The sequence below is a fragment of the Tamandua tetradactyla genome, chromosome 10 (genome assembly GCF_023851605.1).
Source record: "Tamandua tetradactyla isolate mTamTet1 chromosome 10, mTamTet1.pri, whole genome shotgun sequence".
NCBI classification, from domain to species: Eukaryota; Metazoa; Chordata; class Mammalia; order Pilosa; family Myrmecophagidae; genus Tamandua; species Tamandua tetradactyla.
The window spans coordinates 32,933,417-32,961,046 of record NC_135336.1 but is presented as its reverse complement, the minus strand read 5'-3'; the positions used below and the strand labels follow the sequence as shown (position 1 = coordinate 32,961,046).

The window sequence follows — 27,630 nt, the reverse complement described above, 5'->3', positions numbered from 1 at the left end:
TTACTGATTTTATAACAAGAATGGAATGATCATGTGGTAAGAATGTTTGTATTTATATATTGAATAAAAAAAAAGTACCTTTTTTATGACTGATTCTTTTCATTAAATATGTTTCCAAAGTTCATTTTTGTTCGATTCCTTTGTTCTGCCCATGCACTTCCAAAACAAACAAACAAAAATTCAACAAAGGGTGCCACACAATGGGATTTTCACATGGAAAAAGAATGAAATGTGACCCCCCCCTCCCGCCCCACCATACAGCATACAAGAAAAAAAAAAAAAGTTCATCTTTGGTGTAGCATGTATCACACTTCATTTTTTTATTGCCAAATATTTCATTGTATGAATATACCACATTTTATTTATCCAACCATCAGTTGACATACATTTGGGTTGTTTTCACTTTTTTGGCTATTATAAATAAGGCTCCTATAAACATTTGTGTACAAGTTTTTAAATGGACCTATGTTTTCATTTCTCTTGGTTATACACCTTGTTGAATTGCTGGTATGAAATCTCTATGTTTAATCTTTTGAGGAAGCAGAAAATTGTTTTCTAAGTGACTACATAGGAATTCCAGTATCTTTGTCAACACTTCTTATCATCTTCTTTTTGATCATAGCTATCCTAGTAGGTGGGTATGATGGGGTATCTCATTGTGTTTCTAATTTTTCTCCACATCTTCACTAATACTCTTTATTATCTTTTTTATGATCAAAGCCATCATAGTGGGTATGAAGTGATATTTCTCTGTGGTTCTGATATCCCAATGATTGAAGATCTTAAGCATTTTCTCAGGTGCTTTTGGCTATTTGTGTATTTTCTTTGGGGAAATTCCTTTTTTAAAAAAATTTTGTAACTTAGAGAAGTAGGTTTACAGGAAAATCATGTAAAAAATAGTGTCCCCATATACTCTACTATTAACACTTTCCATTATTGTGCTACCTTTCTTACAGTAAATCAATATGGTCATATTATAGCTCTCGATTTATTTGGGTCTCCTAAACTTTCTTTCAGCAGTGTTTTATAGCTTTATGTGTGCAAGCCTTTCATATGTTTTATTAAATTTACTTCTACATGGTTCATGTGTTTTCATGCTATTATAAATGTTTTTTAATTTAAAATTTCTAATTTTTATCGCTGAAATACAATTAGTGATTTTTGTTAACTTACCACACTCTTTTTAGTTCTAATAGTGCTTTTTTGTTTTTTAGATATCTTAGGGTTGTGTTTTTTTTAGATCATCATGTCATCTGTGAATAAAGATCATTTTCTTTCTTTATAGTCTGAATACTTTTTGTTTTTCTTTTCTTATTGGGCTTGCTAGGGCCTTCAGTACAATATTATATAGAAGTGGTATGGTAGTTTGACTCAGTATGTACCCCAGAAACACATGGTCTTAAATTTAGTTTATTCCTGTGGGTGTGTGAACCTATTATAGGTAGGCCCTTTTAATGAGGCTACTTCAGTTAAGGTGTGACCCACCTCAATCAAGATGGGTCTTAATCCTCTTACAAGAGTCTTATAAGAATAAAAAGCAGACATAGAGAGTGAAGCCATGGAATCACGAAGTTGAAATCAATAAAACCCAGAAGAGAAGGGAGAAATCAGCAGATACTGCCATGTGCCTTTCCAAGTGGCAGAGGAGCCAAGAACAGCCAGCAGTCAGTCTTCAGGAAGAAGGTGTGGCCTTCATGATGACTTGATTGGGACATTTTTCCTGGTTTCAAAACTGTAAGTTAATAAATTTCCATTGTTTAAGCCAACCCATTCCATGGTATATGCTGGAGCAGACTATGAAATTAAAAGAAGTGTTTAAAGCAGCCAATCTTGTCTTGTTCCCAGTCTTAGAAGTAAGGCATTCAGTCTTTCACCATTAAATGTGAGAGTAGATATAGGCTTTTTCATGGATGCCCTTTTTAGTTAGATTCCCTTCAATTCTTTTTTTTAAATATTTTACAATATTTTATTGACAAATCTTCACACACATGTTGCCCATACATGATGTACAATCAGTGGCTCACAATATCATCAGATAGTTGTGCTTTCGTCACCGTTATCATTTTTAGAAAATTTGCATCACTCCAGAAAAAAGAAATAAAAAGAAAAAACTCATACATGCCATACCCCTTACCCCCTCCCTCTCATTGACCACTAGTATTTACATCTATCCAATTTATTTTACCCCTTATCCTGCCTTTTATTTATTTGTTATCCATATTTTTTACTCATCTGTCTATACCCTGGGTAACAGAAATATCAGACACAAGATTTTCACAATCACACAGTCACGTTGTAAAAGCTATACCATTATACAATCATCATCAAGAATCAAGACGACTGGAACACAGCTCTACAGTTTCAGGTACTTCCCTCCAGCTACTCCAATACACTATAAACTAAAAAGGGATATCTATATACTGAATAAGAATAACCTCCAGGATAACCTCTCAAATCTGTTCGAAATCTCTCAGCCACTGAAACTTTGTTTCATTTATCTTTTTCCCCATTTGGTCAAGAAGGCTTTCTCAATTCCAGGATTCCAGGTCCTAGCTTATCCCAGGAGTTCTGTCCCATGTTACCAGGGAGATTTACACAACCGGGAGTCATGTCCCACATGGGGGGGAGGAGAGTGAGTTTACCTGCTGAGTTGGCTTTGAGAGGCCACATCTGAGCAACAAAAGAGGTTCTCTTGGGGTGACTCTTAGGTCTAATTTTAAATAGGCTTTAGCCTAGCCTTTGAAGGAATAAATTTCATAGGGGAGAACCCCAAAATTGGGGATTTGGTCTATTGATTTGGTTGTCTCCACTGTTTGCAAAAGTATCATAAATTCTCCAAATGGGGATGCTGAATCTTTCCGTTTCTCCCCATTCCCCTAAGAGGGCCCTGCAAATACTTCTTTATTCACTGTCCAAATCACTCTGAGATTTATCGAGGCATCACATTAACCTGGACAAATCAACAAACTCTCATTACCGTATTCAAGATTTCCTGTACTTATGGTGTTCAACTAAACTGACCATACAAGTTAAATTAGGAAATGTACTACCCAAAATATAAATTTTGTACCAAATAAACATCTCTTCCTTCTCACACAGAAGTTGAAGTTTTAAGATATGGACGATATCATTCTTTACTGGGTCCTCTGATATACCTTAGTCCTATCCAGATCAGTTTCATTCACATCTCTACCCGATGTCTGATAACTTTTTCAACTTTTTAAACCATTCCTGTTTGGGGTACTGCTGAATTTCATAGCTTCAGAGCTCTGACTCTGAGTCTCAGCTGTCACATAAATACACAAAGTTTCTGAGACAGACCAGGTTATATACAATCAGCGCAGTATCTCAGAATTTAGAATTAACAATTACACCTCCTGAATATGTGTGACTGGTGTAAGAGCTTACAATCTAGGACCCTTTACAATAGCCCCAATCTGATAACCCATAATCTCGAGTTCAATTCACCGAGTTCTTATGTTATAGTTAGTCCATAATGATGAGGCATGATAATATTTGTTTCTGACATTTCATACAACATACAGTCCTTAAGGTTCATTCACCTAGTTTGCATACCTCACAACTTCATTCCTTCTTGCTGATGCTTAGTAGTCCGTTGTATATATACACCATAGTTTCAGGCCAGGGTTCTCTTTGCTTCAATGGCTCAACTTTCCATATTTGAAACAGCCACCTTTCCATCCCATTTGGTCTTTAGGGATACCCTGAGCATGCATGGTGCTTATAGCAACTGTTATTAAATGAGCCTGTCTCTTGTCCTGTTGTCAATCCTGCTGGACCTTCTCCAGTTCTTCAGCTCTGTCTCTATTATTGAAAACACTAATGGCAGTGTTTATTTCATTAAAGGGAGTTTGTGGTCCCATAGCCATTTTCTGCAATTTCCTGAATATTTGTGCATGATTGGCAAATAAAGTGAGTCCCTGATAACATTTTCTCTTCCTGGGAGTTAGGGTCTATGTTTGTATATTTCTTAAGGACTTCTACTAAGCATCTCTAGAATAGAGTAAGGTCCTTATTTTTCCCTTGGGTTATCTCTCTAAGTTTTTCATAATTTACTGGTGCATTGTTTTTGTTTTTGCTACAAGACAGGCAACCATATGGTCTCAGTGTCTTAAATTTGCCTGCCCTCATTGTTAGTTCCCATTGGGGTCATCAGTAGGGACTTAAGTGGCTCCTATTGATTACTGATTTTTGACTGGGCTACTGTTAGGTTACCTGCATGGGCTTGGGCTTCTGCCCATATACAGAGGTTTTCTTCTGTGGTGCAGCAGGTGGACATAAAGATATGGATGTCTCCCCATAAGTTCTCCCCTGAACTTTGTTAGGTTCAGAGTGAAAGGTACTGAAATTGTTTGTCAAACTAGGTCCTCTGAAAAATGCCCTAGTTTCTGTTTACATTGGGCTAAATTGGTCAGAGACCAGTTTATATTGGAGGTAGGCCATTTGCAAAAGACTATTTTTTTTTTCTTTAGGCTACCTAGCTAGAAAGTGTTCCAGTGTTTCAGGAGGCATTCAAGGGGGAGAGTGGGCGGGAATAATTGCCTGTTTTGCTGTTCAGCCAGTTCTGTTTCTGACTGCAGGAGGTACTATAGAGTGTCTTTGTGGTCGCCAATCTGAACCTGGACAGTTTCAGGAGTTCTCAGAGAAATCTAGACCTCAACCAAGGGCTGTCACCATAAAGGTTCATGACTCAGTCACAGGAAAGAATTCAAGGACTAGTCAGTGTATATAGCCAAATAGTTTAATAAGCTCAATGCTGGAGAACTGCAGGAGTTCTCTGCTGGATGCTGGTGAGTCCTGGGAATTCTAGGCTGGATGCCAGAGAACTCCAGGAATTCTCTGCTGGATGTCAGTGAGCCCCGGGAATTCTTGGAGAAGTTTAGACCCCGACTAGGGACTGACACCGTGAAGGCTCTTGACTCAGCTGCAGGAAGGAAGCCAAGGACTAGTCAGTGTATACAGCCAAAGAATCCAAAGACCAGCCAGCACGTACAGCTCAAAACTTTAATTGGTCTGTAGTTTTCTTGTAATGTCTTTGTCTAGTTTTGGTGTATTGTGCTGTTCTTTTGAGTTACGAAATATTCCTCATCTTCAATTTTCTTAAAGAGATTTGTAGAACTGGTATTATTTCTTCCTTAAATATTTGATAGAATTCAAATTGAAATCATCTGAACTTGGAATTTTCTTTGTATAAAAGTTTAGCCATGAATTCAACTTTTTAACACATATAAGTCTGTTTGGTTATCTATTTCTTTTTTCTGTTAGACTTTTTTTGGGGTGGGTAACAGCTTTGAGATATAATTCACATAGCATACAATTCACCTTTTGTAGACATGTTTCTCTATTTCTGAAATTGTAAAATGGAGTTAAAAGTTCCTACCACATAGGACTGTTGTGTGGATTGAAAGGATTAGTATGAGCTGTTTCTAATTCTTTAATCTGTCATGCTTACTGCAAAATAACCTAGTAACTTTTTCTGTATACATTTGTAATATACAATGTATATATTTGTATACAATGGTCACTTCTGACCATTTTTCCAAATCTTTGTATAATGCTTAGTATTTGTGAGCCAATGTAAGCTTTGAAAATGACATGTTCAATTATGTTCCTTAGTTTTTCCAATATTTTAATTACTTTAGTCCTAGATTTTTTTTCCAATTATTAACCAATTATCTCATACCTGTTATGGGACACACCTCTTTCTTATGGTCTTATTATGCCTCAGTGGAGATATAATTTAGTTCCTTTATTTTCATTCTTAGATGTAAAAATGACTATATTAATCAATTATTCACTTTGCTTTTATTTAAGCGAATCAAATTCCAAATTCACTAAAATGATACATATTTTCCAAAATGCCTCCCATCCTAACAAAGTACCTTCATGGCAATTGAAATGTTCTATTTATACCCTACCAGACTTTTAAGCATCACTAGGACAGGGTCAAGCGACTTTTTTTCCCCCCCTAATATGGTACCTTCATGGCAAAATGTTCTATTTGTACTCTACCAGACTGTTAAGCATTACCAGGAAAGGATTAAGACCATTTTGTTTATTGCCGTATCCTCAGTACTTGGTCCCTTGTTTGTACTTATGACCAAATCTCATGCAATGAAGTGTACTAGTAAAGGCAGTTTATAAAGGGATAAGCTATGTGAGTCCAGGTGGATAAATTAAGATGGAATTAAAACCTGTACCACGTAACTTAACTAGACTATTGCATAAATTCTGAACTTGAATCCCTTTTTAACTTCCTTTTATTCTTAAAGTCTCTTTCTTTGGGAATTAAGACTTTAAGTGAAAGCATGTCAGTGTAAGATCCTTCCAAAGTTAAAGCTAAAATCTTTGTGGGCTCTAGTGTTTATTAAAGTAGGTCTTCAGTAGACATTAATTTTACTCAAATTAAATCACAGGTTGATCTACCTTTAAAGAGGCCATGGACCTTGATATTTTGCTATGCTCACTGCTGTATCTTTAGAGCTGAATATAGTAGGTGCTCAACAGAGTTGTAGGAATAATTTATAACTTTATATTGACTAAAAGGCAGATAACCTCACATAAGTGGCAAGGACAAAGGGCGTCATGAAATTGTTTTCAAAGTACTATAATAAAACCCTCATCATACTAAAAATACCATAATTATTTTAAATTGTATAATCAAATTCACCTGTATAAGCCATCAGACAGGCGGTAACTGCCAGTTTTAGTATGCTTTAAGGTAGGAAATTGCCAGTGACAAGTGAAGTTCAAGATCGTTCAAATCTTTACAAGGAATGGCTATCCTCAATGTTGTTTCTAAAAGACACTGACTAGATAAGATCCAGATGTCTGGTAAAAAAAAGGTAAAACTTGTGATCAGATACCTCGTTAAAGCTAAAGCCATTTAACATGTTTTAATTGATCCTTTGTAAGCTAAGCTTGAGATTTTTGAGAAGAGTAAAACCTGTGATGAATTTCAGCTGTGTGGCACTTTCAATCAATCAGGAATAAATAAGTTCACAAATGACAAAATATTCCATCTAATAGGGTTTTTCCCTAAATGTTAGATGCAAGCTTTCATCACATATTAATGTAAAATAGGTCATAATTCTTCAAAATTGAGAATTTAGGCTATAAGTAATGACTGCTTCATATTAACATTATGCTCCCAGCTACTTCCAGAGACTTTGATTCTAGATAAACAATTCTTATCAAGCAACTTGATGTTTTAAATTTAGAAAATAGAAATGGTTGAGAACTTCTACCCCAGTAACAGATTTCCCGATTTCACTTTTCTCAATGTTCTATCAAGCTGCTTTCCTGTATGCGGTTACTTGGCTGTATTATAAATTAGGATTTAAGTTCCTGTGGTACAGTAAGTAATTGGGGGGCAGGGAGTCAGGAGTTAAGGGGAGTTTTGGATCTTCTCTTTGGTAAGGGTGTGTTTATGTTATTTTTGTTTGGAGCAGTGAAAAATGTCTAAAACTGAGAGATGAGATGACTGTACTATACGAAGTGAGGATACTGACACATGGATTGTTTATTTTGGACATTATAACATGACGACCAATGGATGGAGGTGGCTGAAGTGTACAGACTTAGACGAACTGTGGTGTATACATATGACGGAATATTGTGTGGCTGCAGAAAGGAATGGAGTCGTGAGGCAGGCCACGAGGTGAATGAACTATGAGGACACTGTTCTGTGCAAAATAAACCAGAAACAAAAGAACAAATAATGATGGTCTGTTTTAGAGAATACTTATAAGAAAACTGGGGCCTAAACTGTAAGCTCTTATACCAGTCACATTTATTCCTGAGCTTTAACTGTTAGTTCTAGATTCTGAGATGCTGTGCTGTATGTATATAACCTGGCATTACCTTGTAATTTTGAGTACCTGTGTGATAGGTCTAAGATTCAGAGTTGGACGAGTTGCAGCTCTGAAAGTCAGCTCTGGTACATATAACTGTTAAACTGAAAAAAAGAGATCAGGCTTCAATTAGAGTTAAGAACAAAGCTGATCTGGTTGGAACTAATCAGAAAACAGGGTAAATGATGACAATGTCTGGACTTCAGAATTTTATCTACCATGAGACCAAAGGAAGTGAGCTGTATTTTGTCCAAAACCTAATTTTCTGTAGCACACAATCTAACTCAACCTGTCTAGATAATTCATTTAAACTACCCAGACATATGGAACCCAGAATGAGAAGGAAGGCTTGTAATTCTGTCTAGCTTAATTTAATAACCAGATACATGCCTAAAGTCCCTGGAGGGACTAGAGAAAAAATACGGCATTCTTCAACAATCCCATCTGGGAAACCTCCGATACTCTCTTGAATACTAGGGACTTTCAAGTTAATAGCAAGAGCCCTTGACCTTGAGGCTTCCTCTTATGAAACTTATCTCTGTAGCAGAATAAGTTGCTCTTACGAAAATTATTCTAAGCTAAGCCCCCTATAATTACTCCTAAGAGTTACTTCCAGAGAACCTCTTTTGTTGCCCAGATGTAGCCTAAGTCCATATCTCCAAGCAAAACCATTACCATCTCCCTTCTATGGGACATGACACCCAGAGAGTCTCCCTGGCAACATGGGACATGTGTCCCACTGGCCCTGGTACCATGAGATCGACAATGCCATTCTGACCAAAAGGGGGAAAAGACATGTAACCAAATAAGGTATCAGTGCATAAGAGTGTTAGAGTTAAGAGGCTATTCTGGAGGCTCCTCTTATGAAAACTTCAGCTAGATATTGCTGATTGCTATGATTGCCACAAACATCATTCCTGTAAACCCTGAAGAACACCCACGGCTCTATCTGAGATCCCACAAAAGTTGCAATCACTAGTTTACTATTCAGAAACCTGAAACCTTCAAATAGTTCCCAAGCCAAGTAAGTCTTGAAATTCAGAAACGCCAGCCTCTCCTAGATGATCAATTAATTACATCCCCCTATTTCTTATTGTCAACCCCCTTTTTCAACATGAAAAAAGTTAGATTGGGCATAACCCAAATATCCCTAAAGAATGGGAAAAGGATCAAAGGAGGACTTAGAGAAGTTAGGATTTAACAAATGAGCATGACTACTGCATCATTATATTGCTATTTCTTCTTAGTCTCCAGTGTCTTGGAGCAGCTAGAAGGAAAAACCTGAAATCGTGGAACTGTAACCCATACCAAACTTTGAAATCTATTGCTTTTTTGTATATGTATTTCACAATAAAAAATGTAAAAAAAAAAAAATTTCCTGTGTTATAGTCTTGTAAGGAAGGTCCAATTCGGAACCTTCTGCCATGCAAAATATTCATTCCCTAAAAAATTTCCTTTAGCTCACACTTACTATGAATGCCAGCACTCAACTTTACAGGAATGTTCAAAGCTAGAAAATCACCTGTCTGGGAGACAGATTAGTGTCCCATCCTATCCACCCCACCCCCTCAAAACACACACACACACACACACAAGAAAATCTTTGGACTTATTCCCTATTTCTTTTGTATTCCAAATTGTAAAATGAAGTGCTTTCTAATCCTCATTTAGGAAACTAATCTCTTCAAAGAATAATGCAACAGAATCTCATGAACCACCCTGCCCTGTCAACCAAACACAGCATTTTCTCCATGCAGTATGGTAGCCCGCCTCCTAGATGGGGGAGGAGGGCATCAATGACCCTCCACACTCCCGGTAGTCACATTCTTGTGTATCCCTCTCCACACTGATCCAGGGGTAGTCTGAGACCAATGAATGTCAGAAATAATAGAACGCCACTTCTAGGGTAAGTTGCAAGAGTGTGGCTTCTGCTCACTCTTTTTTTGGGGGGGGTGGGGTGGGGGTGGATAGGCAGGCTCTGGGAATTGAACCCTGGTCTCCAGCATGGCAGGTGAGAATTCTGCCACTGAGCCACCATTGTACTACTGCCCTTCTGCTCACTCTTGTTTTAGCTCTGGTGGAAGCCAGATGCCAAGTTGCCACCCAGTCCTGTGGACACATCTACATAGTAAGGAATTGGGGCCCAACAATAGCCACATGCACGAGCTATCTTGGAAGCAGCTTCAGCTGACCTGTTCAAGCCTTTGGAAGATGCAGCTCTGGCTGACAGCTTGACTGCAACCTGTCACAAAATCCTGAATCAGAACCACCCAGCTCAGCCACTTTGGATTTCCTGATTGTGAAAAACAGAGAGTAAATGTTTATTGTTTTAAGCTGCTAAATTTTAGGATGCTGTGCTACATAATTACAACTAAGACCTATAGAAAATTCACCGATGGTTAAGTGGGGAAAAGTATATATATTGTTTTGAAATTTTTATGTTAGGCTCTAAAACCACCAAATCAATTTGGTCATTACTTTATTTAGGTATTCGACATGCTCATACTAAATTTAACCTGGAAAGGAAAATATAGGAAAATGAATATACTGTTTGAAAAAACCTTTCAGGTGATTAAATATACTCCTCAGAAATGCTATGGCCCCGCCTCACTACAAATGAAATACCATTGAAAATGTTTCTAGTTTCAAGTTGCTTTGAACCTTCTCTAACTTTAGTATTGTCTCACTGTGTAATACAAAGTGCCCACAAATCAAACCCATCAAAAGCTACCTGTCAGGTCTGCCCAGAAATAAAGTTTCCAAATACAGTATAGCACTGCTTATCAAATGATTTTTTAAAAAGTTGTAAATTCTCTACACATTTTAAATCCAGATTACTTTAAATGCACCTGTCCTGAACTTTCCCAACTAGCCCTTTTTAAAAATTTTTAGACATAGAGCAAAGACCACCCACAAAATTCTAATCATAAAAGTTTTGACTAAAATATTAAATATTGAGTTAATTTTTTTAAAGACAATTTTAAGTTCATGTTTGTTTAATATATATGAAAAAAACCTGGTGGGTGTTTTTAATGGTTACATTCAAACTAAAGAAGCATTAGGACAGTTTCTTGGATCTTTTTCCCCCCTCTATGGGATTAAATTCAGATATTAAAGGCTAGCATTTAAGGTTCTTACTAGGTACCGTCCTGTGTTTTAGAATTTATTTTACAGGTACAGTTTCATTTAATCTTAACAAGTCTGAGGTAGGTAATACTTATTTTACCCTCCTTATTACAAAAGAAAGAATCAAGGTCAAACAACTATAAATTTTACAGGCAATTTAGATCATATTTGTAGTTAATATTTGTAATAAGTTTTACTATGCCATATTTTTTTAGTAGTCTCATAAAACAAACATCTAGCATACAATTAGCTATTTAAAAGAAATAAAATCCTCCTTCCCAACTTTAAAAGACTTGAAAATAATATTTTTCTAAGTTGGGCAAGTTTACCAGCAAGTTCCAAAAGGTCTGAATTAAGGGGCCTTGATTACACTTGGTATATTTTAATGAGTTTGGAGTTTGATTTTAAAGAAATGTGAAAGTAAACAAAACAATATGGGTAACAGTAATCAATGACTACACATAGTTGCTGACCCCAGAACATAAATGTCAATACAATGCAGGATTTTCTTCGACATTTAGCAGACATCAGATTACTAGCAGAACATCACATACGTTTATTTCAGATGTAACAGCAATGTTAAAATTGACAAGTTTAATTCTTAACTGTACCAAGTAAACTCAGCCATTTAAGTATTTTTAAAGTTATTCCCTCCAAAAAACTGAGGGAGCATTTCTTTTCCACCACCACACACGATTTCCCAATAGTTTTATTTTGGAGAACTTTCAATTGGTAAGTAAACTGCTTTGGGGAATATTTCAGAATTTCCTTACCCAAACGAAAACAAATCTGAGCAAATTATATATTGTATAGATTTATCTGCAGATTCTGTTCTTTAGAACCTAAATCAATTACCATACAATATAATTTTTACTATTTACCCCAAAGTAAAAACTGTAGTGAAATGTGGCCACATTCTGTGATCTTCCAGTTAATAGAATCATTTACTATATTACCTCCAAGAAGGTAATTTTTATTATATTATCAAAATTACCAACTCAACATGGGATACTCATTCAGTCTTTACTGATTCCCAGGCATATGAATTAGTGTCCAGCTTCTACCTTCTTAAGTGGATGGAATTATTTAATACACGTTTGATGCAGGACAATTAACCCTTTACACACATTTATGATTTAGGTTAAGTTATTGACTAGTGTGGAAAAAAGAAACTATAATGACAGGGAGCCTACACACTCAATTCAAAATTCAATTTTTTTTCCCTCCTTAAATAACACGTATTTAATTAATCATGAGGCAGCTATTCTGTTTTCAATAACCACATTTAGGGATACATTCATAGGACTGATTAGATAGTCCAGGCAAAATGGTTATAGAAATAGAGGCAGTGTCATCTCAGAAAACTCATTTACATATCAAAATCTATCTTGATATCTGAAATTTACAAAAAAAGTAAATTCTTCAAATTAATGTCTTCCGTAACTCAAGCACTCTTCTCTTGGCAAGAGGAAGCTAAAGCTTATCCATGAAGATTAAAGGTGTTTAATATGAAGTCTTTCTTCTAAGCTGATTTGGACTGCTTAAGAAATTGATGCTCAAGAAACAGTGTGGTCTTTGTAGATTTTTACTATTTTAAAATCAGAACCTTATATATTCACTCATCAACTACCTTCCTTTTCTGTATTATTCTTGGCACTCAATAAGACTGTTTAAGTCTATTATACTTTCACATTCTCAAATAAGAACTTAGGACTATAAAATGTGCATAAACATCTTGCAAATAACATATTTGGAGAGATGAGACTTTTCATACTAGAATTTTTCAACAGAGGAGAAAGTTATGAATCAACCTTTCTTTTAAAGTAAAGTGAAAGAAAACTCAAACCCTGTGCACTGTTATAAAATCTAAAGGGACATTGTAATGGGCCATCAGTACTGACAATATAAAAAATTTTAAACATTGGAGATGGGACCATGGGAAGAAAAGATAAAAAAAATTTCAGATGTTTCCCATCTTACAAAAATTTATCAACCCACCAAAGCCACTTGTCTACATGCCAGAAAATACTCCAATATAAGTCAGTTCTTTCAGTTGAGGAGGTCAGTGACATGTGCATTATTAACACTTCTAGACTTCTACTTTTCCAAGGAAGGAAACAATAAGTTCAACAATTCCACTCTTCCCCAAATCCTTAAACTCAACATTGCAGGCACAGAATATTATCAAATCTGGGATGTTCTCCAACAGCTAAGTAATAGCATAGCTATATTCTCAAAAATACTTCCTTGATATTCTTTCCTATATAATCAAACACTCAGTGGCCAGAGGTTTAGCAGCCTGCATTAGCTGACATTAAATGAATTTTTCTGTGCCACAAGTCCATCTAAACTTCCTTTTAAGTCCTTTTCAATAAAGTCCAAGAGAAAACACCTGCTTCAGATTTAATTAGAGGGCATTAATCTACAAGGACATAAACTCCATTTTTAACAATGCTGACTAAAACTACTGTTGGGGTTCACTGAAGAAAAAATGACAGGAGGGAAAAAAGGTAAATCACAACAAATCTCTTTCGGTCAGTTAAAGGTCATATCTCTAGCTGGGATATTAAAATAAATTAATCTCACCAGCCCACATTCTAAAAGTTAATGCCACTAGTAACAATCAACAGCAGGAAAAACAAACCTGCTAACAACCAGCCCACTCATCAGCAAAAAGCAGTTTAACTCAAATACTGAGACCAAAGTATAAACACTACCTAACCAAACTGCCCCATCCACCTCAACCACCAGAAAGGAAGAGAGGAAAAACTGCTTAAAGAAAAAGCAACAAAAACTTAAGTATTTCTTACAAGGATAATGGTCCAGCTCCTGAGACAGTGCTCAGAAGGACTAAAGGTGGAGTGAAGGCAATGTTTAGGGATTAGTATCCCACAAATAGTATTAAAAACTCAAAGTACCACAAACATACTAACTTGTCTATGAATTAGAGAACAAGATATTGCTGCTGCTTCTTTTTGTCTTCTGAATATACAATATTTTGTAGGCTCTGCCCTTCAATGTGAAAGCAGGATATTTTAAAAAATTAGCTAAAAAATCTGAAATTATTTGACACCCCAATCTTTGGGACCATATATTTTAACTATGAAACTAAACATACCTATACCTTCTCCTTCCTTCAATGAAATCACCTCACAAAAGTCAGAAAACTAAAACAATCCAAACATGATTAATGTTTAAAGTCCTGGAAAGTATGAAAACTTTTAGAGAAAAAGGAAGGAAAGACAGAAGAAAGAGAGAGAAACAAGATAAGGAGGGAGGAAGCTTTTAAAGAAAGAAGGGGAAAAATCAATGGGCCTCTCTTTTATTTGGCGACAAGCAAGTGCAAGAAAGTTCATTTGTAATTTGTTCAGTTATCTGTTTTTTGCACATCTGCATTCTGGCCAGAAGGGAGTTTGAGGTTTTTCTGCAGCACATGAGCATCTGCAGGTTCTATCCTCTTATAATAGTTCTTCTTTGTCTCAATAATCTCAAAGCCAAACTTCCTGTAGAAGTCAATTGCCGACTCATTGCTGATCTGGACATGTCTGAAATGTAAGAGTATCAGAAAAAAACAAGCAAAATTAAGATTTCAACATGTTTTAAGTGTTCTCCACAGATACCTTCAAATCTGAAACCCCCAGCTAGTTGGGGTTGGAATACTGTAGACATTTCTTAGATTCTTTATACAAAAAAATTTTTAAAGGTGCAATATTTCACATATAATATTACCACTAATCTACAAAGATTAAGTACTCATATTAGAAAAATTTGTTTCTATGACAAATTTATACTTTTAACCTAACTCTTAAATTTGCAAGACAGATAGATGGCTGAGATTAGGAACCTCAATAATAATTGTTCTTTCCTGCAATCAGCAAAGGGTACAAAGTACCTTATTTACCCAAATATTTTTTCTGGAAAAAAAGAGATCCTTGCCATTAAAAACAGGATAAATAACCATAGGGACAATTCAAAGGACATATTAATACATGCAGAAAGGATGAAAAAATAAAAAAAACTAGCGTCTTAAATGTCTGAATCTGTTCTAATAATAAAAAAAGGTATATTTTGAAAATAAATGATAATTTGAGCTTTCTTAATTACTTCTAAGACTAACATTACATAATTTAATCTCTCACACTAATAATCTGAAAATGAGAATAATCTTAATATCTGTATTATAAACAATCTATGGTTATGATCGTGGCTCTGGCTCTTAATCCGAGTCTTCTCAAAATCCATGTACAATTTCAGCTTGATATACTCTGATTCTGATAATTAAATTTAGCTGAAAGAGCATGTCACTGAGAGCCTTGAACAAACAAATTACAGAGAGTGTAAACAGCACAGTGTGAAAGAATTAACATTAAAGTTCTTGAATTCTGAAGTTCTGAATTTTAATCCTATTTTAGCCCTGTGACTTTGGAGCTTCCATCCCAACATTAACAAAGCAAAACAAGAATGTTTTATCTTCAGTGTCTTTACCTATTAATAAAACAAAGCAAAACAAAAGAGTTCTTATAACAACTACTTCCATAGTGTTTCCAAAGATCCAATGAAATAAGTGACCACAGTTTAAAGTCTCTAGTAAAGATTTCTATTGCCAGTTGATTAAACGCTTTAGGTTAAGAATATGAAAAATTATTTTACTTACAGATAGATGTTGTCAAAAGTGCCATCTTTTTCACAGATGTTTAAGACATGATTTAACATTTTAGTTCCTATTAATAAAACAAATAAGTAACCTCATAAAAATCAACCTTTAAATGATATCTTTGTGTGCTATCTTAGTATGTATACTGGCTGAAATACAATATAATTTATAAGGTAGACACTACACATTCTTATTTTCCAAAATTTTGTTCTCTCTCCAATAGATAACTACGTATGCTTAAAACTGCTAGCAGAAGAGCAACCTTTATTTATACACAAGCCCTTCCAGGTAGAAGAAAGCCAGAAGCAAAAGGGACATAAACTACAAATGTACACAGGACTTTCAACTGAATTATATTAGGAAATAAACACTAGTTACTCCTAAAAAGAAATGGTTTTACTTACTTCACCAGGAACAATAACAGACAATGTATTTATTCTTTATTGAAGACGTAATAAATAAAGAAACAAAATTATTTTACCTATTCCTAGCCTTCGGTAAGGTGCCAGACATCCTAGTGTCATGATGTAAAGCCTCTTCTGATTCTGTGAATGATCCACCCTACAGCATACTGCACCTACTGCAATATCATTGAAATAGGCTGCCATGGAAAATATAAAGATGTTAAGTACAATAGAGAGAGTAACATTTTATTTCATCTTTACCTCCTCCCTTTAATAAGGATTAACTTGTTGCTTTTGGCCATTAAATTTTATCAGCTACTCTAAAGACTGATGGCCTCTCTTTTGGAAATAATTGTCCCCCAAACCTCTTATATTGTCTTGGCAAGTTCAAGCCTCCCTTCAGAGCAAAGCTAAAATATAAAAACTCACACGAGCACACACTAAATAGTAAGAAAAAGCATTTAGCATTTCCTTTTTAAATTCAAATATTTTCTTTTGATTTCTCTAATATTTTTCTTAAAACCTGAGAAAATAAGAAGACCAAATTAGTTACTTTTTCTGCTGTAATATTAAAAACTAGGAGTAAAGAACATGAATAGGCCAGTAAGTCAGGGTGAAAAAAAAAACCATATAATACCAAGTTTTGCTAGCTCTCCAACCTCCAGCACATCCTTGTAGAACTTGTCATTATAGCTGACTGGAAAGATGACTTGGTTTAATCTCTTCAACTGTTTAATATTGTGTGGTGTCACATCTCCCAGCTCGATCCGGCTACTGGAACAAACCAAAATGTACTCAATAACTCAACAAATGAGGCTAATTATATTTTAAGATGAACATATTAAAAAGACCAAATTTTCTTTGGACAATCACAAAATTCAACCAATATTCAGGACTTACCATTCATAAGGAAATTTTGTCAGCCATTTGATCTAGGGTCTCCTCAGCTTCCATACAATTGAAAACATTTGTACACAACACACAGTACTGAGCATTTTAGAATAATATTCTATGATAATACATTATTTTCCATTTAGTTTGCAGTTTAGAAAAATTTAAAGACATCTATTAATGATCAAAAACACTGGGGGTAGCAAATAGGATTCCATGCGGGTACGAACGTAGATAGACACAGTATCTCTGAAGAACAATCTAGTACTAGGAACTGAAAACCCTAAAAAGTATATTCCAATTATCCAAGTAATCATATTTCTAAGGATTTATTCTAGGAAAATAATTCAAGTAAACAAAAAAACACATTCTATTAATTGAGAACAATGATCTAGCTACCAGCTATAACACAGTCACATGGGGTGGTATTCAAATTTATATTTCTGGGGACTTTACCCCAGACTTTTAGAACCAGAACCTCCTGGAACATAACAAGAAACTCCACATTTGAACAGGCACTTCAGTTTGAAAACCACCTATCAAGAATGCAACTGTAAAAAAAAAAAAGGAATGCAACTGTATGTCCCAGCACGTCACGTGTTGGGAGGAGTGGCAGCAGCCAGCAGCCCGGTTTACAGTACCTGGCCCACACTACTGTGCCACCAAGATGCCCAAGAGGAGGTTGGGTAGGCTAGGCTCTCAGCTAAACCTGCTCCTTCGAAAATGGAATGGAAGCCAAAAAACGCAGTGGGAAAGGATACATTTTTAGAGAAAAAAGAGCAACCAAAAGGGAAAAGTGGAGCAAAGGGAAAATAAGCTTAAGTGGCTAACCAAGAAACTAAATATTTACCTGTGGAAAATGGAAAAACTAAAAATGAGGAGTCTCTGCTGAAGGAGAGAAAGAAGTTAAGCCTGGTTAGTCTTGTATACCATAACTTACCAGTGGATCTTGTTTTTCCCTTCTTGTACAACCCAGAAAAATACTATTTTGTAAATTCAAGTTTTGCAGAAACTCTAGAAGAGACACTTATAAGGAAATTGAAATCACACCTCGATTCATCTTGTAAGTGTAAATACTTTTTTTTAACAGGGGAAATCATTTGCTGATTGTTTATTTTTTGAATATTTTGATACTGAATTACCGGAGGCTTTGAATGTCCTGGATGTCAATTTAACATTCCATTAAGGTGGAGGTGGGTGGTAGTTTTTACACCCTATAATACAATGCATACTAAATGATGATTTGGAGTTGCAGCCATGCATTCAATATGTGCTGAACATTTTAGATTATTTCTATTCTCATGTTTTTTAGAATTGTTTCTTTAAACGGTACCCTGGTCTTGGCTCTCCCTGTTGAAACTGTTGTACTGGGTAATATCCTAGATTGTGGTAATTTCCTGTTTTCCTAATAACTTTGTATTATGCTGTAAAAGACTGGAAATGTGAAGTATGCAGTTGTATGATATTAAACTGTGAATTAGTGGGATTTAGGATGAACAGCTTATCAATAATTGAAGATATTGCTACTTGATACCCTCTTAAGGAAAACTTGTCTCCAAATTTTAAGCTGGAAAGTCACTGGAATAACTTTAGAAAAGAATTACAATTACCTGGCTTTTTAGATTTTTGGTACACACATCAAGAATTGTGTAGAAATTGTTCATAGTGTCTATGCTGATCTTCAACCAATAAAATTTCAATTATGGAAAAAAGAGAATACAATTGCAGAATTCCTAAGCAACCATAACAAAATCAAAACTTTTGGTTCCATGGGTAAAGGGATCAAAGCTAGAATGTTTCAGACTCAACAAAGCTTTTCCTATAGAACTATCAACAAAAGGAATTTTTAATAACTCACGTCAACTTTGCTACCATAAGCCAAAGTTTCATCAAATATGACAAGACAAACTAGAGAAGCATCTATAACATTTTGTCTATTATCATCAGCACTGTCATTAATAGAGAAGATGTCCTATTATTTGTTTTTGTAACAATGAATGATGAAAATATAAAGAACAACATATCAAAATAAAAAGCAGTAGAGTTCAAAACTAGCCAACTAGCTAGCTAAATGATGTAGGTTCTATCTGGTGTTAGTTTCAGATTACAACTGCCATTAAAATTAATAGTAGTGAAATGCAAACAGTATACCTTAATTAATCTACGTTATATCATTGCTCTCAGCATTACATACTAATCAGCACAAAAAGATGCTGTGATATATTGTTTTATAGAAAAAAAGTACACCCCAACTATATATAGAGAGAATGAACTAATATTTGCAAACACAGAAAAATGTACGAAAGAATATTCAACAAATGTGTAGCAGAAATTGTAGGTAATTTTTAAGACAGCACCCTGATATTTTAAAATTCAAATAACTGGAAAACAACAATAATTTTGATTCTTGAAAAAAAAAAAGCAAAATTCTGTTAGAGACCATTAAAACAGGATGACCCAAGAAAAAGAAAAAAAATATATGAACATTGGAAGTTAATATTTATTTGAACAGAGGTATGTATGATGACATATTTTAACTTGGGATGCAATTCTCTAAGCTACCCTATATAGTGCCCAGCTTGGAAACCATTCTCATGCTGAGCAAATTAGAAGCAAAAATCATAGGGTGGAAACTCTACCTTCTATTTAAGTACTCTACCAAGAGCAAAAAAAGACAACATTTAAGTGTTTTTCAAGTTGGAAAAGGCTTAACTCATTGGCTACTTTAGCTTTTGTGTTGGTTTGAAAGGATGTATGTACCCTAGAAAAGCCATGTTTTAATCTAAATCCCATTACATAAGGGCAGAATAATTCCTATCCAGTACTGTATATAATTAGATCACCTTCCTGGAGATGCAACCCAATCAAGAGTGGTTGTTAAATTGGATTAGGGGAGATGTGTCTCCACCCATTTGGGTGGGTCTTGATCGGTTTTCAGAAGTCCTATAGAAGAGGAAACATTTTGGAGACTGAGAGATTCAGAGAGAGAAGAGAATGCTGCAGCACCACAAAGCAGAGTCCACCAGCCAGCAACCTCTAGAGATGAAGAAGGAAAACGCCTCCAGGGCAGTTTCATGAAACAGGAAGCCAGGAGAGAAAGCTAGCAGATGACGCTGTGTTCACCATGTGCTCCTCCAGCTGAGAGAGAGAAACTCTGACCGTGTTCACTGTGTGCCTTCTCACTAGAGAGAGAAACCCTGAACTTCATAAGCCTTCCTGAATCAAGGTATCTTTCCCTGGATGCCTGTGACTGGACATTTCTACAGACCTGTTTAATTGGGACATTTTCTCAGCCTTAGAACTGTACACTAGCAACTTATTAAACCGTCCTTTTTAAAAGCCATTCCGTTTCTGGTATATTGCATTCCGGAAGCTAGCAAACCAGAACAGCCTTCATGCCTCAATTATTTTTTTATGCCTTTTTTGTATTTATTGTTACCCACCATTTGTTTTTTAACTCACCACTCCTTAATAGCTTCTGTGCCTTTTGAAAATTGGAGCACACTCAGATGTGGCCTCAGTCTCTCTAAGCCCAACTCTGCAAGTGAAATTATTGCCCTCCCCCCTACATGGGCCATGACATCCAGGGGTGAAGGTCTCCCTGGCAACGTGGGAGATGAATCCCAGAGATAAGTCCGGCCCTGGCAACATGGGATCAACAACTCCATCCTGACCAAAAGGGGGAAAAGAAGTATAACTAATAAAGTATCAGTGACACAGAGTTCAAATGGAGATGTGAGGACACTCGGGAGGTCACTCTTACACAAGCTTCAGTTAGACACTGCTACCTATCATAATTTGCCAAACCCCAACCAAATGTATTCCAGCTAATCCTAAAGAACACCTAGGGCAATATATAAGATTCCACTAGAGTTCCATGCACTAGGGTAACTGTCCAGAAACCCACAACCACCAGATGGGTTCCTGGACCAGGTAAGACCTGAAACTTCGAGGGGCAGCCTCTACAGAACCTCAGCTACTTCCATCTCCCTACGCCATATTACTGACAACCCCTTCCAACAGGAAAAAGTTAGAATGGCCATACACCAAAAACCCCTAAAGCGTGGGACCGAAAGATAAAAGGTGATGGTGGAGTTATACAGAGAAGGTAGGGTTTGACAAACAAATATTATTGCTGAATCATAAATTGATATTTTTTTAGTTCCCAGTAACTTAGAGCAGCTACCAGTAAAAACCTAAAACTTTGAAACTGTAATCCGTACCAAACTTTGAAATCTGTTTTACAACTAATTTTCATGCTGTGCTTTGAAATTTATCGCTATTTCGTATATATGTTATTTTTCACAAAAAAGAAAAAGTTGATTCTAATGATTAAAAAATACTTACTCCTTTAAGCCTGCTGCATTCTGGAGCAGCTAGTAGGAAAAATCTGAGAGGATAGTATGGTAGCCCACGACAAACTCTGGGATCTGTCCTGTAGCTAACTGTAAAGACTGCTCTGAAAATTATTGCTTTTTTCTTTCTTTGCTTTGTATATGCTATACAATAAAAAAAAACCATGAAAACTGGAGCATCAGTTTCTTTTTTTTTTAAGTTTTTTAAAAAAATAGTAAAAAACATCGAACGCAAACATTCTTAACTTTTGATCATTCCATTCTACATATGTAATCAGTAATTCACAATATCATCACATGGTTGCATAGTCATCATCATGATCATTTCTTGAAACAACTGCAACTATTCAGAAAAAGAAATAAAAACAATAGAAAAAAATTCATACAAACCATAAGCCTTACCCCTTCATTTTCTTTTTTTTTTTTTTTTTTACATGGGCAGGCACCAGGAATCAAACCGGGGTCCTCTGGCATCGCAGGCAAGCATTCCCGCCTGCTGAGCCATTGTGGCCCGCCCTACCCCTTCTTTCATTGATCATTAGCATTTTAAACTAAATTTATTTAAACATTTGCTCCCCCTATTATTTATTTTTAGTCCATATGTTCTACTTGTCTGTTGAGAAGGTAGATAAAACGAGCATCAGACACAAGTTTTCAATCACACAGTCACATTGTGAAAGCTATATCATTATACAATCATCTTCAAGAAACATGGCCACTGGCACACAGCTCAACATTTTCAGGCAGTTCCCTCTAGCCTCCCTATTACATCTTGACTAACAAGGTGATATCTATTTAATGCATAAGAATAACCTCCAGGATAACCTCTAGACTGTTTGGAACCTCTCAGCCATTGACACCTTATTTTGTCTCATTTCATTCTTCCCCCTTTTGGTCAAGAAGGTTTTCTGAATCTCTTGATGCTGAGTCTCAGCTCATTCTAAGACTTCTGTCCCACGTTGCCAGGAAGGTCCACACCCCTGGGAGTCATGTCCCACGCAGACAGGGGGAGGGTGGTGAGTTTGCTTGTTGTGCTGGCTGGAGAGAGAGGCCACATCTGAGCAACAAAAGAGGTTCTCTTTGGGGGCGACTCTTAGGCCTAATTTTAAGGTCAAGCCTATCCTTTGTGGGGATGAACAAACCCAAGATTTGGGGCTCAGCCTATAGCTTTGGTTGTCCACACTGCTTGTGAGAATATCGAGAATTAGACTTGGGAAAGTCGAATTTCCCCCCATTCACAGCATTCCCCGAAGGGGACTTTGCAAATACTTTTTTATTCACTGTTCAAATCACTCTGGGATTTATAGGGGCATCACTCTGGACAAACCAACAAAATCTCATGTCCTACTCAGGGTTCCATGCACTTATGGTGTTCAGTTAAGCCGTCTACATAAGTTATATTAGGAAATGCACTAGTCAAAATATAAATTTTGTACCAAATAAACATTTTCTGCTTAAGTCTCACACATAAGGTAAAATTTTAAAATATTAATTACCACCTATTTTCAGCACCCTGTAGTAATGACATTCCTTTGTTCTTCCACATGTAAAAACATTTTATAAATTTGTACATTTAGTCACTATCATTATACACTCTAGGCATTCCTAGATTATATCAACTCAGTCTTTATCGTCTATCTTTCTTTCTGATTTCATTTGTGCCCCCAGTCCTCCTCATTCTATCATTCTCACATTCAGCTACATTCAGTGTTTTAACATAATTGTATTATAGTTAGGTAGTATTGTGCTGTCCATTTCTGATATTTTACATTCTGTCCTGTTGCACAATCTGTAATTCCTTCAGCTCTAATTACCCAATATCTTACCCTATTTCTATCTCCTGACAGTCTCTATTACCAACGAAATTCTCCATGTTTAGTCACTAATGTCAGTTCATATCAGTGAGACCACACAGTATTTTTCCTTTTGTTTCTGGCTAATCTCACGCAGCATAATGTCCTTAAGGTACATCCATGTTGTTACGTACTTCATAACTTCATTCTGTCTTACAGCTGCATAATATTTCATCGTATGTATATACCACAGTTTGTTTAGCCACTCATCTGTTGATGGGCATTTTGGCTGTTTCCATCTCTTTGCAATTGTAAATAATGCTGCTATAAACATTGGTGTGCAAATGTCCGTTTGTGTCCTTGCCCTCATGTCCTCTGAGTAGAAACCTAGCAATAGTATTGCCAGGTCATACGGCAATTCTGTATTTAGTTATTTGAGGAACAGCTAAACTGCCTTCAACAGCGGTTGTGCCATTTGACATTCCCACCAACAGTGGATTAGTGTGCCTCTTTCGCCATACCCTCTCCAGCACTTGTCATTTTCTGTTTGATTGACAGTGGCTAATAAAACTGGTGAGTGTGAGATGACATCTCATTGTGGTTTTGATTTGCATTTCCCTAATAGCCAGGGAAACTGAACATCATTCCATGTGCCTTTTGGCCCTTTGTTTTTCCTCTTCTGAGAAGTGTGTGTTCAAGTCTTTTGCCCATTTTGTAATTGGGTTGGCTGTCTTTTTGTTGTTGAGTTGAACAATCTCAATATACTCTGGATACCAGACCTTTATCTGACATATCATTTCCAAATATTGTCTCCCATTGTGTAGGCTGTCTTTTTACTTTCTTTACAAAGTTCTTTGATGTGCAAAAGTGTTTAATTTGGGGGAGTACCCATTTGGGGGAGTACCCATTTCTTTCTTTCTTTCTTCAATGTTCTTGCTTTGGGTATAAGGTCCAGGAAACTGCCTCCTAGTATAAGATTTATAAGATATTTCCCTACGTTTTCCTCTAACAGTTTTATGGTCTTAGATCTAATGTTTAGGTCTTTGAGCAATTTTGAGTTAATTTTTGTATAGGGTATGAGATATGGGTCCTCTTTCATTCTTTTGCATATGGATATCCAGTTCTCTAAATACCATTTATTGAAGAGACTGTTCTGTCCCAGGTGAATTGGCTTGACTGCCTTATCAAAGATCAAGTATCCATAGATGAGAGGGTGTACATCTGAACACTCTATTCTATTCCATTGGTCAGTATATCTATCTTAATCCCAGTACCATGCTACTTTGACCACTGTAGCTTCATAATACGTCTTAAAGTCAGGTAGTATGAGACCTCCAACCTCATTTTTTTTTTTTTCCTCAGGATACTTTTAGCTTTTCAGGGCACCCTGCCCTTCCAGATAAATTTGGTTATTGTTTTTTCTATTTCTGAAAAATAGTTTTTGGGATTTTAATTGGTATTGCATTGAATCTGTAAATCAATTTAGGTAGAATTGATATCTTAACTGTATTTAGTCTTCCAGTCCATGAACACAGCATGCCCTTCCATCTATTTAGGTCTTCTGTGATTTCTTTTAACAATTTCTTGCAGTTTTCCTTGTATAGGTCTTTTGTCCCTTTAAATTTACTCCTAAATACTTTATTCTTTTTGTTGCAACTGTAAACAGAATTCTTTTCTTGATTTCCCCCTCAGGTTGTTCGTTACTAGTGTATGAAACACTACAGACTTTTAAGTGTTGATCTTTGTTCTAGTTTGCTAGCTGCTGGAATACAACACACCAGAGAAAGATTGGCTTTTAATAAAAGGGGATTTATTTTGTTGGTTCTTCAGAGGAAAGGCAGCTAACTTTCCACTGAGGTTCTTTCTTACGTGGAAGGCACAGGATGGTCTCTGCTGGTCTTCTCTCCAGGCCCCTGGGTTCCAACAACTTTCCCCAGGGTGACTTCTTTCTACATCTCCAAAGGCCAGGGCTGAGCTGCAAGTGCTGAGATGAGGAATGCCGAGCTGCTTAGCTGTGCTATGTTGCAATCTCGCATTTAAGCACCAGCCAATTAAGTCAAACGTCACTCATTGCAGCAGACACACCTCCTAGCCGACTGCAGATGTAATTAGCAACAGATGAGGTTCACGTACCATTGGCTTATGTCCGCAGAAACAAGACTTGGTATGCTCACCTGGCCAAGTTGACAACTGAATTTAACTAACACAATCTTATAACCTGCCACTTGGCTGTACTCATTTATTAGCTCTAGTAGTTTTCCTGTGTATTTTTCAGGGTTTTCGACATATAATATTATATCACCTGCTAACCATGAGAGTTTTACTTGTTTTCTTCCTTTCCAATTTTGATGCCTTGTATTTCTTTCTCATGTCTAACTGCTCTGGCCAGAACTTTCAACAATGTTGAATAATAGTGGAGGTAGTGGACATCCTTGTCTTCTTCCTGATCTTAGGGGGAAAGTTTTCAGTTTTTCCCCATTGAGGAGGATATTAGCTGTGGGTTTTTCATATATTCCCTTTATCATGTTGAAGAAGTTCCCTTCTATTCCTATCCTTTGAAGTGTTTTTAACAGGAAAGGGTGATGAATTTTGTCAAATGCCTTTTCTGCATCAATCAAGATGATAAGGTGGTTTTTCTGCTTTAATTTGTTGATATGGTGAATTACATTAATTGATTTTCTTATGTTGAACCACCCTTGCATACCTGGGATGAATCCTACCTGGTCAAGATGTATAATTTCTTTAATGTGTTGCTGGGCTTGATTTGCTAGAATTTGTTGAGAATTTTTGAATCTATTTTCATTAGAGAGACTGGTCTGTAATTTTCCCTTTCTGTAGTATCTTTGTCTGGCTTTGGTATGAGGGTGATGTCGGCTTCACAAAATGAGTTAGGTACCTTTCCCTCCCTTCAATTTTTTTGAAGAGTTTTAGCAGGATTGGTACTAATTATTTCTGGAATGTTTGGTAGAATTCACATGTGAAGCCATCTGGTCCTGGACTTTTCTTTTTGGGGAGCTTCTTAATAACCGATTCAATTTCTTTACTTGGGATTGGTTTGTTGAGGTCATCTACTCCTTCTCAAGTCAAAGTTGGCTGTTAATGCCTTTGTAGAAAGTTGTCCATTTCATTTACATTGTCGTATTTCTTATCATAAAGTTGTTCACAGTATCCTGTCATTACTTCCTTTATATCTGTGGGGTCAGTGGTTATGTCTCCTCTTCCATTTCTGATTTGTATCCTCTCTCTTCTTCTTTTTGTCAATCTTGCTGACAGTTCATCAATCTTATTGATTTTCCCATAAAACCAGCTTATGGTTTTGTTGATTTTCTCGATTCTTCTCACTTTCATTGATTTCTGCTCTAATCTTCATTATTTCTTTCCCTTTGCTTACTTTGGGGTTAGTCTCCCATTCTTTCTCTACTTATTCCAAGTACACAGTTAATTCCTAGATTTTTGCCCTTTCTTCTTTTTTGATATAGGCATTTAGGGCAATAAATTTCCCTCTTAGCACCACCTTTGCTGTGTCCCACAAGTTTTGATATGTTGTGTTTTCATTTTCATTTGCCTCGAGATATTTATTGATTTCTCTTGTAATTTCTTCCTTGACCCACTGGTCGTTTACGAGTGTGTTGCTGAGCCTCCACATATTTGTGAATTTTCTGGCACTCTATATATTATTGATTTCCAACTTCATTCCTTTATGATCTGAGAAAGTGTTTTGTACAATTTCAATCTTTTTAAATTCATTGAGACTAGCTTTGTGACCCAGCATATGATCTATCATTGAGAATGATCCACAAGCACTTGAGAAAAATGTGTTTTCTGCTATTGTGGGGCATAATGTTCTATAAATGTCTATTAAGTCTAGCTCATTTATTGTACTATTCAAATTCTCTGTTTCTTTACTGATTCTCTGTCTAGACATTCTGTTCATTGATGACAGTGTGGGATTGACGTCTCCAACTATTATGGTAGATGTGTCTATTTCTCTTTCAGTGTTTTCAGTGTTTGTCTCATGTATTTTGAAGCATTTTGGCTCAGTGCATAAATATTTATGATTGTTATGTCTTCTTGTTAAATTGTTCCTTTTATTAATACATAGTATCCTTCTTTGACTCTTTTAACTGTTTTACATTTGAAGTTTAATTTGTTTGATATTAGTATAGCTACTCCTGTTCTTTCTTGATTTCACTTTCAACCTTTCAACCTATATTTATCCTTGGGTCTAACATGTGTTTCCTATAGACAGCATATAGATGGGTCCTGTTTTTGAATCCATTCTGCCAGTCCATGTCTTTTGATTGGGGAGTTAAATCCATTAACATTTAATGTTATTACAGTACAGGTAGTACTTTCTTCTACCCCATTTTGCCTCTTGGATTTTATATGTCACATCTAATTTTTCTTCATTTTGCCTTTACTGATAGTCTTCCTTTCTACACTCTTCTTCATACCTCTCTCTCCTGTCTTTTCGTATCTGCCTCTAGTGCTTCCTTTAGTATTTCTTGCAGAGCTGGTCTCTTGGTCACATAT

General features: G+C 36.1%; 1 protein-coding gene across 2 annotated transcripts in view; it reads right to left on the bottom strand.

Moving 5' to 3' along the window:
- Positions 1–11,532: 11,532 nt before the first annotated feature.
- The window catches only part of NAA50 (N-alpha-acetyltransferase 50, NatE catalytic subunit), a 42,049-nt gene continuing 25,951 nt past the window's right edge, over positions 11,533–27,630 (bottom strand). Inside the window, exons 2-5 of one of the 2 annotated variants that reach the window (XM_077118353.1) lie at positions 16,696–16,829; positions 16,136–16,255; positions 15,655–15,721; positions 11,533–14,545 (exon numbers count right to left, since the gene is read on the bottom strand). In XM_077118353.1, the coding sequence (XP_076974468.1) occupies positions 14,368–14,545; positions 15,655–15,721; positions 16,136–16,255; positions 16,696–16,829 (499 nt within the window). In that variant the 3' untranslated portion in view covers positions 11,533–14,367. Of the gene's footprint in view, positions 14,546–15,654; positions 15,722–16,135; positions 16,256–16,695; positions 16,833–27,630 lie in introns of both variants that reach the window. The other variant, XM_077118352.1, reaches the window with a different exon arrangement.